This window comes from Pogona vitticeps, chromosome 6 (assembly GCF_051106095.1).
Source record: "Pogona vitticeps strain Pit_001003342236 chromosome 6, PviZW2.1, whole genome shotgun sequence".
Classification (NCBI taxonomy): domain Eukaryota; kingdom Metazoa; phylum Chordata; class Lepidosauria; order Squamata; family Agamidae; genus Pogona; species Pogona vitticeps.
Window position 1 is genome coordinate 97,742,336 of NC_135788.1, and position 12,932 is coordinate 97,755,267.

A 12,932-nucleotide genomic window follows, 5' to 3' on the forward strand; every position below is an offset into this window, starting at 1 on the left:
ATCAAATCTCGTGTCCTTACATTACATAGCAAAAAAAAGTACCAAACCACAGATGTCAAGAAACCAACAAATTGATCCTTCAAACAAACTAAAATGTATTTGATGCTCAGTCCTATCTGTACTTTCTTGAAAGTCCCACCAAATTCATTTGGGTTTATTTTTGAATAAGCATTCAGTATATATGCTGTGTGGAGAGGGGATGATGTAACTACTGCTGAGATCTTGGAGAAGACACTTTTTTGGATTACATTTTATGAAATTCTTTTGCCACTTTGCCCAGTGATCAAAAAAAAAAAAAAGAGTAATATTTCTTTACTGTGACAGATACATGTGTAAACGATGTGGCAGATGTTTTTCCAGAACCATTTACAGAGAAATAGGCACCCCTTCAGATATACCTGTGAAAATTCTCAGTCATCTCGGTGAAGTTATCTGGAAGTCATGGCCACTGGACTTCTTTCTTAATAGGTTGATCCTTTCATCCATTCCCAGAAAGATCAGGACCACACATACCAGAAAAAAACACTGTTAACCACTGCTAATGACCCATGACAATGGGTGGAGAAGGACTGCAGATGTGGGATTTTCACTCACTAACCCCCCCATCCTTTGTCCATCTAAGGAGCATATTCAGACCAGGGGGAAGTGAAACTAATGGGGAGGATATATCAGGGATCTCCTACCAACTCTTCTCAGATTGAAGAAGCTACTTGGATGAGTAGTGAAATGTTTCAACCTAATAGGTTGCCATGACTCAACTTCCAGAGGACCCCCTCAGATAATTTATTTGGTGTTTGTTTCAATATCCTTTGGCCTTTTCTTTCAGAATCTTCAAAATGGTAAAAAAAAACTTTTGCAAATATACAGATTTATATCAATGTGATCTGTTAAACTGTTGTAATATTAATGTATTTATTTACTTTAATAGTCTATTGTGCCTGTATACTACCTGAACGATCAGGGGTATCATACCTCTGAATAACCATTTTGGGAGCATGCTTGTGACATCTGTTTGCCATCATATGCAAAAGAATGCTGGTCTTTTTTCTGATCTAGCATGGCTCTTTTCTTCTTACCCTGCTTTCTCTATCAGAGTTGGACCCAGGTAGCTTGGGAAAATAAAACAAGTGGAGATGGTCAGATTCCAAAACTAATACAAAAATGCAGTTCCCAAATGTAAAGGTGCAGCAGAAGTGGTTGGAGGTAGCTCTAACGTTCTGCACGTGTGGAGTTGTATGCCAAATAGTAGCTAGTGGGTAAATGTAACAGGTGTGAAAGAAGAATGTGCTTTTGAGAATATGGTCAGTTCAGGAATTTATGATTAATATAAAAAGCACCACACATATTTGTGATTGTGTCTCAGTTGTTTTTCTAGCAGGGGCTGGGTTTTGTGTCCCCCCCCAAAATTGCTGTTAGACAATAGGAGTCAGAAACCATTGCTGACCTAGAGAATATCACACCAAGATTTGTCTGTAGTATTCTTCCTTTCCATCACATTATTGGGTAGATTGGAGGGGACCAGTGAAAAGTCTAGCTGTTGTGGCTTGAACCCACCTCTCTCTCTCTCTCTCTCACACACACACACACGCACACGCACGCACACACACACGCACACACACACGCCTGCCTGCACATTTAAGCTTTATTTGAAATGTAGCATACAGAAGTACATATTAACCCTTAGAGTGGAAATCAACATTGTTGGAATTAATTTTTGCATATTTAATTGGTGTTCCCTTTGTAGAGATGGGGGTCTTGGTTGCAGAACTCACAGGGAGTGGGAAGCATAGATAGATAGAATATGGATTTCCTTGTGAAAAATAGTCACAGTGGGTAGTGAGGGGCACACATAGCCACAGATCTATTTCTGGGATTTGCCACCTCTCAGTTGCAGCTGCTTGGTGAATTTAGGAATATGCAGGATGTCTGATGGAGTGGAGATGTTCCACCTGTAGTAGCACGTGGCAGCTGTTACGGAGGGATAGGTTAATTTTGGCACTGAAAATTCCCAAAGATTCTATTTTAGGAAGTAGGAATTCAGAAGAGCAAAATCAAGAGGAGATGTGCGGACTTAGTGCTCCTACATTTGAATGTTAGTTAAAATCCTTTGTCGCTGTTATTTCTTTCTATTTTTATTTTTTCTGAGCGTCAGTCTTCTGTAACCATTAAAAGACTTGTGTATTTTATGGATAATCCCATGGGTCTTTATAGAGATTCTCTCTTTGTTATTGACCCCCTGAGATTCAAGCAGACGCTCGCTGAGTGTAATTTTGTTCACCCCATCTCTCCGATGGATGCCATTTTCAGAATACTCTGGGGAGCCTGGCAGGAGACAGCCTGAGAGCCTGATGGCTTGAAGCATTAAGAGGCTGGGTTTGATGTCTTGGGTTTTCCTACAGGATGTGGTGAAAGCCAAGACATCAGGGGACTGGGGTCATCGTGGCAAGGTGCAGCTGAAGGTTGCTGTTATTCTTTGTGCTATGGAGAAATTGTGCAGTAATCCACGTTCAGTATAACAGAAGTGTTGGGTTCCCATCTCTGTGCTACAGATTAAGTACAGTGGTACCTCGCTTGACGAGGATAATCTATTCCAGCAAAATCGCTGTAGAACGAAATCATCATCAAGCGAAAGTAAAAATCCCATTGAAATACATTGAAACCGGTTCAGTGCGTTCCAATGGGCGAAATACCTCAGCGTCCAGTGAAGATCCTCCATAGGGCAGCCATTTTCCGGTGCCTGTAAAGCGAGGAATCCATCCTAAAACACAGCGGGGAGCTGTTTTACACAGTGGGCGGCCATTTTGAAAGCCCGACGATCAGCTGTTTTGATCATCGTTAAGCAAGAAATCGGTTCCCGAAGCAGGGAACCAATCATTGTGAAGCGATTTTTCCCTATTAAAACATTGTTTTGCGATCGCAAAAGCGATCTCCTCATCTAACGAGGCATGCGTCAAGCGGGGCACCACTGTATAACATGTTGTTTGGCCCCTGATATGTGCTTACAGACACTGGAGGCACCAAACTGAGGTGTTTTGAGGGTGCAGGAGGGGAGGAACCTGACCTCTCTGTCCTGTCCTGTCCCCCTCCCCCACCATTACACACTTCCTTTTAACCGTGAGGGCTTCCACCCATGGAGTGGAATGATATTTGCTGACGTGGGAAGCTTTCCTTCTGACGAGTGCAAGGCTGAGCTACTCATGGTCTGTCAACACATCCCAGATGTGAAAGAAACCTGGGCTTTTTATCCCATACCTGTGAGCAACCTGTAATACGCTTCCCCCGCCCACCCCCAGTTGTTACCTTCTGTATAACAGGCAAGAGGAAGGAAATGGAGGAGAGAGAAAAATAGGTTTTGCTCCCCTCTTTCTTGGAAAAGCTACAGTGGGGTCTTGACTTGAGAACTTAATCCATATTGGAAGGCGGTTCTCAAGTCAAAAATTCTGTAAGTCAAGTCTCCATTGACCTACAGTGCATTGAAAACCGATTAATCCCGTAACAGGCTGTTTTTGTTCCATTTTGGTTTTTTTCTGGTCTGTAAGTCAAATCTCAGTCTGCAAGTCAAACCTAAATTTAGCGGCCAGAGAAGTCTGTAACTCAAAAAGTCTGTAAGTCAAGCCGTCTGTAAGTCAAGGGTCCACTGTATTTTCCTGTACCATAATTCACACAATCCTTCAGCCAGCATGGGTACTGGCTGGCTGGGAGATGTTGGCAGGGGAACTCATGCTCACTACTGTACGAATTATGGGAACTATAGTCCAGAAAAGTAATTTTTCTAATTTCCATTAATTCTCTGTCTTCTCTCTCAATTCCTTGGTCTCTGTTTTTTACTACAAGAAAACAGAACACAGGATTTAGTTTCTTGTAACCATTATGAATAGTATAGGGTTGTGGTTGTTGTTGTTGTTGGTGAGGGGGCACCAGTGTTGGAGGACCACTCTAGTACATTCTTGTGTGCTTACCCAAAGGTAAGTCCTGTTTTGTTCACTGGGATGTACCTGGAAGTAAGTGTGGATAGCAGCTTTTTCTCAGTCTGATGCCTTCCAAATGGTTTGACTGGTAACTTCCATCCAGCTCTGTCAGCATGACTAATGGTTAGGAGTAATGGGAATTGTGAGAAGCACCAGTTTGGGGAAGACCAGACTAGCAAAAAGCTAATTAGCATGTTTTAGTGGGATTGTAAGATATCAGATTTTACTGCCTATATTAAACCAATATAAACAGGTCCTAATATGGATAAATTAAGTTCTGTTTATAATTCAGCACATACTACCAGACATGTAAAAAGCTGTGGTGCATGAGACCAGACAACAGAAATTCACAGATGCTGAGGTGGTTCCACTTTCCCTGTAGTCCTAAAATGGCTGTTCATAGCCTACAAAAATTGTAGTTTATATATCCCTGTTTCAGGTTATGTGTCTCTAGATCAATCCTTTTTTGTGGACACTCTACTTTTAAGATAAAATGGGCCTTAAATCTAATCTTAATACTGATGTCTTTCCTCCTTTATTTTAGGAGCCGGAAAATTCAAATAAGAAACATCCCCCCTCAGCTACGATGGGAGGTAAGTCACAGCGCTAAAAAGCATGTATCCATCTGAATCAGAAAGAAATGGGTAATACATGGGAAATTAAGCAAGCTCCGCGATACTTTTGATATGTTGCTTTGGCTAAAACCAGAACTTGTAACATGAAGTCTAAAAATGTGTTAGTGAATTTAAAATTAGTGAGATTTTAAAACAGATTTTAACTTTTTGCTACTAATGTCTAAAACTAAGTCTGACTCATTAAAATAAATATATTAATAAAGTTCCATTGAATAACATGTGTGTTCTGGAAAGGACACACCAAGTAACTTTATTAATATATTAATTTTAATACTGCTATGTTAATTGCTAATAACTATATATATTGCTATAATTGCTAGTAAATTATAGCAAAATACTCTTTGGAGCCTTTAAACACAAAGAAACTGTAAACCTGAACATCGTTTTGTTTTGATACTATGAAGTGGGCACTGGAATTTGTAATAGAAGCCACTGTGCTGGATATCAGCTCACAAAAACCGACACCCCCCCCCCCCTTCCAGGATCTGGCCCTGGCTTTTGGAGCCATCTCTAAGCAAAGGGGAGGGGAGGAATGGGATTTCTCCTCCCAACATGGAATTCCCCCTTCACAAAGACAGGAATTTTTCTTTTCAACTTTTCAGGCACATTTGTAGGCACCAGTGGGATAGTTAGGTCAACTATCCCTTCAGTGATAGACTTGAGTCTTCTTTTTCAGTGCATAGAGACCTCTAGGGGTGGTGGCACATGTATCATCCCAGCTTTATCTTGCACAGAGGCTGCTGCATTGTGGTTTTGCTCCAAATAATATATTTTTTCAAAGATTTTCCTTGGGAGATTGAGATTTGTTAATCTTGTTAAATACTCATGTTGAACTCATATGGGTGCAGTAAGAATTGTTATGCTGTCAGTGAATGAGTGAATGTGTAATAAAGTTTTGACCCAATTTGTATTTTTAATCAAAGCTCCTTGCACTGAGGTGCTTAAGGAGTATAGCTGGTAGTGATCAGTTATTTCTTGATACAGAAATGGTTTCTAGCTTGGTTATTTTTATCATCTTGAAGTAGAACTCCATGGAAATACTGTTGACTCTTTCTTGGCAATCCTAATGAAGACTTCTGTGTCTTATAGTCCAAATACATTTATATAGCTACGGTTGAACGAATTAGCATAAATTGAGTTCTGAAAGGGAAACAGATTGTTTTTCTTTTGGGCAGAGAAAGAAGGCACATCTACTCTAATCTAGTCTTATTTTAAAACATTATATTTAGAAAGTCTCTTATTGGTATTGGCCCAGAAAAACCAATGCATTTACTGCTAATGTGCTAATTCTAACATATTATTTCCAAGCTCCAATAATAGCATGAGGAAACCCCCAGTCCTCTGTTTCCCTTATTTTGCTGAAACAGAGGAACTGTGATTTCAGTCACATTCTCAGCTATTACTATATATGTTTCCAAAGAAATGCTGCCTGCTAATATGTTCATGTAACCACTAAATTGTGTTTATTTACAAGGAGTAGGAGTAGGCAATCTATTCCCATCTGTATGTTTTGGATAAAAATAAAGGTCACATTAACCCCACTCAGCATGGTGAATGACCATAGACTATGGGATTTGTAGTGCAGAACATCAGAAGGACACTGTATTTCCTATTCCATGTGTTCTGTGTGTGTTATGTGCCGTCAAATTAAAACTGACTTACAGCAACCCTAGTAGGGCTTTCAAGGTAAGTGAGTTAGTTAAAGAGTAATGTTAATCAGTTCCACTCCCTGCTGTTCTCTAGAGTCCTAGTCCATCAGTCTGTTCACCACACCACACTGGGAACCACCCTATTTCATGTAGGGTTGTTTTTCCCGCCCCACACCCAGTATTTCTGTATTCCATTTTGTTCCCTCCCTGATATTGCCCCCAATCCACCCACTCCCATGAAGATAGATAGCTAACAATCTTAAATTTATCTGGCCAAAAATAGATGAAAAATAAAAAATTACTCCTTTTCATGTCTGATTAGGTATTGGACGGTTTGCTAGCCCAGTATGGTACTGTGGAAAACTGTGAACAAGGTAAGATTCAATATGGGAAGTGCAATAGAATACGTATGGAGGGACCAAGGAATGAAAGGTGAAAATCTGAACACAGATGTGAGGATGGACAAATCAGGCTGCTGTCCTGTCCTTCAACCTTCTCCAGTGTGGTACCCTCCAGGACAGTGGTTCCAGCCTTGAGTGCCTAGATGTTCTTGGATGACAACTCCCAGATATCCTGGCCAGCACAGCTAGTGGTGAAGGCTTCTCAAGAGTTTTAGTCCAAGAACACCTGGAGACCAAGGCTGGAACCACTGCTCTAGATATTGTAGACTGTAACTTTGATTATCCTCAAAGGCATTGCAAATGATCAGGAATGATGAGAGTTATAGGCACAGTGATCTAGGGTTCAACACTTCAGGAATGTTGTTGCTACCTGGAAATAAGTGGTACTGAAGTGAACGTTGTTTCAGATTATAGAATGGTGCTGTCCAACTATTTGTAGTCTGTGTCATTTCTTACATATTTGCTTATATATGTGAACCGGTTTCCTCAGTACAGTGGTGCCTCGCATAGCGAGGTTAATCCGTTCCGGATTAACCTTCGCTATGCTGAAGCATCGTTGAACGGATCAAAAAAACCCATTGGAACGCATTAAACATCGTTTAATGCGTTCCAAATGGGCCAAATACTCACCGTTCAGCGAAGCTTCATAATGGCCGGCAGCCATTTTCGCGCCCTCGCCTCGCTTAACGAGGGCGCGAAAACGCTGCGCGCGGCCATTTTGGGCCATTTCCGGGCTTCTGGCGGCCATTTTGGCCGCCGAACAGCTGATGGTCGGGCTTCGTTTTGCGAAGATCGGTAAGCGAAACGCTTACCGGTCTTCGCAAAGCGAATTTAGCCCTATTTTAAAAACGTTAAGCGATCGCATTAGCGATCCAAAAAAACGGATCGCTATGCGATTTCATCGTTATGCGGTGCGCTCGTTAAGCGAGCCACCACTGTAATTTAATATCCCTCCAGAAGGTCTTCAGGAAAGTACCTATTTCTAAACACATTTTCCCCTCAAAATCCATCTCTCTAAATCGAATGAAAGACAATGAACCTGTAAGTAAATGTGATGAATAGTTTTAGATAATACCTTTGTCCTGACTGGAACTTGGAAAAGTTACTTTTCAGGATTGCAACCCACAGCCAGAGGCCTGTGGGATTCTGGACATTTTAGGTCCAAGAAAGTAACTATTCTAAAGAAGTTCCAATCTATAGATTAGCCTGTGTTTTGGATTATGCAGAGATCCAATTTGTTAAGCCTTCTTACATTGGATCCTAGCAGAGACTTGGCCAGTTGCTAAATTCTTCCCCGCCTATTATTGCATTTCCATGGGGAAGGCAACAAGGAAGACTAAGCTCTCAGTTCAGTTGCACAGTATGGCAAGATGGTCCTTTACCCTTCCAGTCCATGGTTTCCCCTGTCCCCAAGGAGTGAGAGGAGCACCTACGATCCAATCTTGTTACAACTGGAAATGAAAATTCTCTTATCTTCTAGTTTGCATAGTGGTGCTCTGCAAGTGCTCTGGATCACAACTTCCATATGCCCTGATAGCATGGCCAATAAGATTTATGGGAGTGTAATCCAAATCGTCTGAAGGGGATTGGGTTTGTGCCTCTTCTCTAGCTTTTGCTCTTTCTTATGGGCTTGTTTTAAGTTACTCATATTGGACTACTTAGCTAATAATAATGATGGTCATGCTATTATTATTACCATCATTATTATTAGCTAAGTAGTCCAATTATTATTAGCTAAGTAGATGGTGGTGGTGATGGGATCAATTTTTTTTGGATTACAGCTTCCAGAATATCCCAGTCAGCATGGGCAGTTTAGTTCAAAGCAATAACATTTTCTGTTTCTGAGAATAATGGTGATGACACTTGGTTACAAAACCTGTTTTGACAAACCCAGTTACTTGGCTAACCCAAGTTTTTCCCCCTCTTCTTTTTAATGCAAGTAAATACGGACAGTGAGACAGCGGTTGTCAATGTCACCTACTCCAACCGGGAACAGACTAGACAGTAAGTTAGAAGTTTGGCTTTCTTTATATTTAGAGTTGTGCTCATAGCAACAAGTTCTGTGTTTGACATGGGTATATTTGCATGAACTGCTCCTGTGCAGCTCTGTAGTTTATTTCTTCTACAAAGTCTGTAGTTTATTTATTATTGTTGTTTTTTTAAAAAATAATATGTATCCCCCTTTCAAACAAAGGGAAAGTCTCTGGCTGCCTGGTACAGAGAAAAAGATGTTGAATTAGATGGCCTTCAGTCTGATGTAGTAGAATGCAGCTAAAATTCTGATTAAAGCTTAGAAAAAATTACTTTTTGGGACTACAGGATCCCAAAATCCTCAGTGACTGTAATTTCTGTGGAATTTGAAGCACTGTAGCCCAAAGATAGGGACTAGTTTTTTTTCTTTAAACGCCTCATTTCTTTTTCTGTAAACAGTGCCATGATATCCTTGACCAAAAAGCCAGAAGCAGCAAAGCAACCCCAAAACATCTTTGAACCTCCACCATGTTTGACTGTAGAGACTGTGTTCTTTTCTTTGAATGCCTCATTTCTTTTTCTGTAAACAGTGCCATGATGTCCTTGACCAAAAAGCTCTACTTTTGTCTCATCTGTCCACAGTATGTTCTCCCAGAAGGATTGTAGTTTTGTCACATAAGTTTTGGCATACTCCAGTCTTGCTTTTTTATGCCTTTGTGTCAGCAGTGGGGTCCTCCTGGGTCTCCTACCATGGCATCTCTTTTCATTCAGATGGTGACGGATAGTGCGAACTAACACTGTTTTACCCTGTATTTGCAAATCATCTTGAATTTGTTGGGAAGTTAATCTGGGTTCTGTATCCACCATTTGAACAATCCTTCGTTGTAATTTTTCAGTAATTTTGCTCTTCCGTCCACGTCCAGGGAGGCTAGCTACAGTGCCATGGGCTGTAAACCTCTTGATGATATTACACACAGCGGACACAGGAACATTAAGATCTCTGGAGATGGACTTGTAGCCTTGAGATTGTCAATGTTTTTCCACAATTTGTTCTCTCACATCCAAAGACAACTCTTTACCTTCATTCTTTTCTCCATGCTCAGTGTTACACACAACTCAAAGGTTGAGTCACCTTTTCTCCATCTTAACTGGTTGCAAGTGTGATTACTCTATTGCCCACCCCTCTTACTTGCAACATGTGTGTCTAAATACAAATTAAAGGAGCATCACATGCTTGAAAAGCAATTACGTATTACCAAAGGAATGAACATATATGAGTGCCAAAACGTTTGCAACTGCAACAATTTTCTGAGAGAAGGGTTGCATTTTCTGACAGAATTGCAAGGCTGCCAATATTTTTGGCCATGGCTGTATGTATGTTTAGAATTGTAATTGAATAATGCTTGTGCAATTAATCAGGTGACAGACCTAGTTTCAGGAATTGATCCCCAGTGAATCTAGATCTATAACGAGCTTTCAGATTGCCATCTAAAAATAACAGGAAGTATTTGTTCCTGGAACTCCCATCCCCTTCCCATAGTGTGTTAATGTAAGTAGTGGGTGTTCCTTCACTTCCAGTGCAAGAATTCAAATATCAGATTTAAAGCTAGCAGCATCCCTGCCTTGGGATGCTGGCATGCCTCTCAGGTTGTCCCCTCATACAGGCTTGTTAATGCTGATACCCCCATCTATAGGTGGCTTCATGGAACTGCAGGCTGGTGTTGAAATTTTATTTTGGCCATTGTTTCTACACTCACATCAGATAGGAAACATTACTTTCCAGGACTACAACTCCTAAAATAGCTACAAGTCTCCAAAGTAACTGTTTCCATCTCTGCTTCACTTTATAATTCCAGGTGTCTGATCAATTTGGGTGAATGATCCATAATGTCTCAAATCTTGCACATTCACAATATCCATTCCTTGGTACACATGGGCCAGAATCCTGTTGAGGGTGTAAAATGTAATCACTCACATTCCTATTCATAGAGCTAAAATATCCCTCCCAATCTTCTGATGAAATATTTCTGATAATATTTTTTTTTAAAGAAAACATAGATGCAAAGCTTAAAAAGCACTATTTGTGAAGTGGTCTTAACATTTCTACTACTTAGAGGTCTCAATAAAAATGCTTAGCTGATCATTTTTAATCTGTAGTACAGGAAAAGGGAAAACCTTCCATATATTACACATTCTTTCTTCCCTGATGGTAGTAAATGGGGTGGAAAGAAGAGACTATAGTTACATTGGAAACAAAGCATTGTAGCAGTGGGATGAAGGCGGATGATTCTTGGTTGCCAATTTAGAAATGGGAGAAGTTCATGATGAAGCCACTGGCATTTACAACTGCCCTAGGCAAAGATATGTGACCAGTTTTTACATTTTAGGCTGGAGTTGGACAAAGTATCATCCTCCAGATATTTGTCTTACATGGCTGTTCCCTGTTTTATTTTTCATAGGTGACACTGTTAGTGAAGTCTCTGATGCAAATAGACAGAGCTGGTGTGGTAGTGCAGAATGTTTCATTGTTGAGAATTAAATAGCTTATATATATAGCTTAAATAGTTATTGTCTGTAGGGCTAGGTGCAGGCAAGCACTTGGAGCCAATTTTGTCCCCTTCCTGTGGGACTGCCGTAATCTGCATCTTCTCCCCAGAATATACCTTATTTTTCGCACCATAAGACACACTTTTTCCCCACAAAACGGGGGGTGGAAAGTCTGTGCGTCTTATGGAGCGAAGAAAACAGATTATATTTTCCTGCTTTCTTCTCCTAAAAAATTGGTGCGTCTTATGGAAAGGTGCGTCTTATGGAGCGAAAAATACGGTATCTTTGCTCTCCCCCCCCCCCCCCGAGAAGCAAGTAAGCTAGTCAGACATCTTGGGGGCTAGTAGCAATGTATTGATTTTAATTTAAGTAATATTGGATGCGTGTTGTATCCCTGCTAATGCTCAGGCAATATAATTAATTGTTCTATTATTATTACTTTGGTCTGTTGGAGTTCATATTGTTAAAATGTCTTTGGCAATCTAGTATTGGAATGGAAATAGTGACAGCAACAAAAATTACTTCAGGATTTGCAAATGAGAATTAATAAAAAGCTGATAAGTCATCATGATTATTCCCTTACTCTTGTGAAATATGATAACTTGACTTAAGTTCTTAATCTTGCAAATGAAATACCAGTTAATTATTTCAACTTAGTAACTTGGAGTTTGACCAGCTGCAAGCTTTCTCTTTTCCTAATGTGTTGTTGTCAAGCACACTGTAATAAAGAATTACCTGTTCAGCCTCAGTACTATGTAGAACTTGTCAAGAATACTAACGTTACATTTTTTATACTTTTGCATTAAATTTTAATACTTAAAAAATTAGGTTTTAGAAGTAACTTTTTAATAGTTTGTTTGTCCTCCTGCTCAATTCGCAAGTAATATTTCTTCTTCGTGGTCTCTGTGAATGCACAATGTAGGGTTTAATGTGCACTTGCACAAAGGTTTCTGGAATATTCTAGAGCAGTGGTGTCAAACTGTGGCCCTCCAGATGTTCTTGGACTTCAACTCCCAGAAGCCTTCACCACCACCTCTGCTGGCCAGGATTTCTGGGAGTTGAAGGCCAAGAACATCTGGAGGGCCACAGTTTGACACCACTGTTCTAGAGCTTCAACATGTGATCACCAGGACCACACCCCTAATATATGTGGTCCACCCATCCTGGTGATTGCCTCAGTTCCTTTTTTGACCGCCCCCCTTTCCCCTTCTTCCTTCTCCCAGCCATTTGTGGCCCCTGTAGCACCGTTTAAACAGTACGCCTCATGCTCCAGCAAGATCCCCCTCTCAGACGGACACGATCTCTGTCTTTTTTTCTCGGGGAATCTCAGCCAGTTTCCTGCCAATTTTGGAAGAAATTTACCAAATAGGCTCATAAGCTTAGAGAACAATGCTTTAAATCCTTTCTTTGGGAACGTTCTTTGTCTCCACCTCAAACAACCATGGAAGCTTCCCAAATTTGTCACTCTCATAAGGGATCCCCAGAGGCGGCCACCACTTCCCCAACTTCCAAGCTAACAACAGCCAAATCCAAGACCAAATCCTCCTCTAAATCTAAGTCCTTGACATTGACGACTAAGTCGATACCGACACTGGACCTTTCCTCTTTTACCTACCTTTTTTCCGTCACCAACAAATGACTTTGAACCCTCCTTCCATATGTTGGATGTCAGATGAGCCCTCACGTTTTACGTTGCATGGACTTCTTCCTTCCACAAGTCCAAAAGGCTCGTTGTTATGCCACACCTGCCTCACAAAGGCT

The 12,932-nt window shown here is 40.7% G+C and overlaps 1 protein-coding gene across 4 annotated transcripts in view; it reads left to right on the top strand.

The window, feature by feature from the left end:
• Window positions 1-12,932, top strand: part of IGF2BP1 (insulin like growth factor 2 mRNA binding protein 1) — a 106,689-nt gene that overhangs the window by 55,572 nt on the left and 38,185 nt on the right. For all 4 annotated transcript variants that reach the window (XR_012088638.2, XR_012088637.2, XR_012088639.2 and 1 more), the window contains exons 3-5: window positions 4,513-4,561; window positions 6,575-6,626; window positions 8,594-8,657. Coding sequence is in view for 1 of the 4 variants with exons in the window: in XM_020814726.3 (XP_020670385.1) it covers window positions 4,513-4,561; window positions 6,575-6,626; window positions 8,594-8,657 (165 nt within the window). In the remaining 3 variants the exon portion in view is untranslated. The remainder of the gene's footprint in view (window positions 1-4,512; window positions 4,562-6,574; window positions 6,627-8,593; window positions 8,658-12,932) is intronic.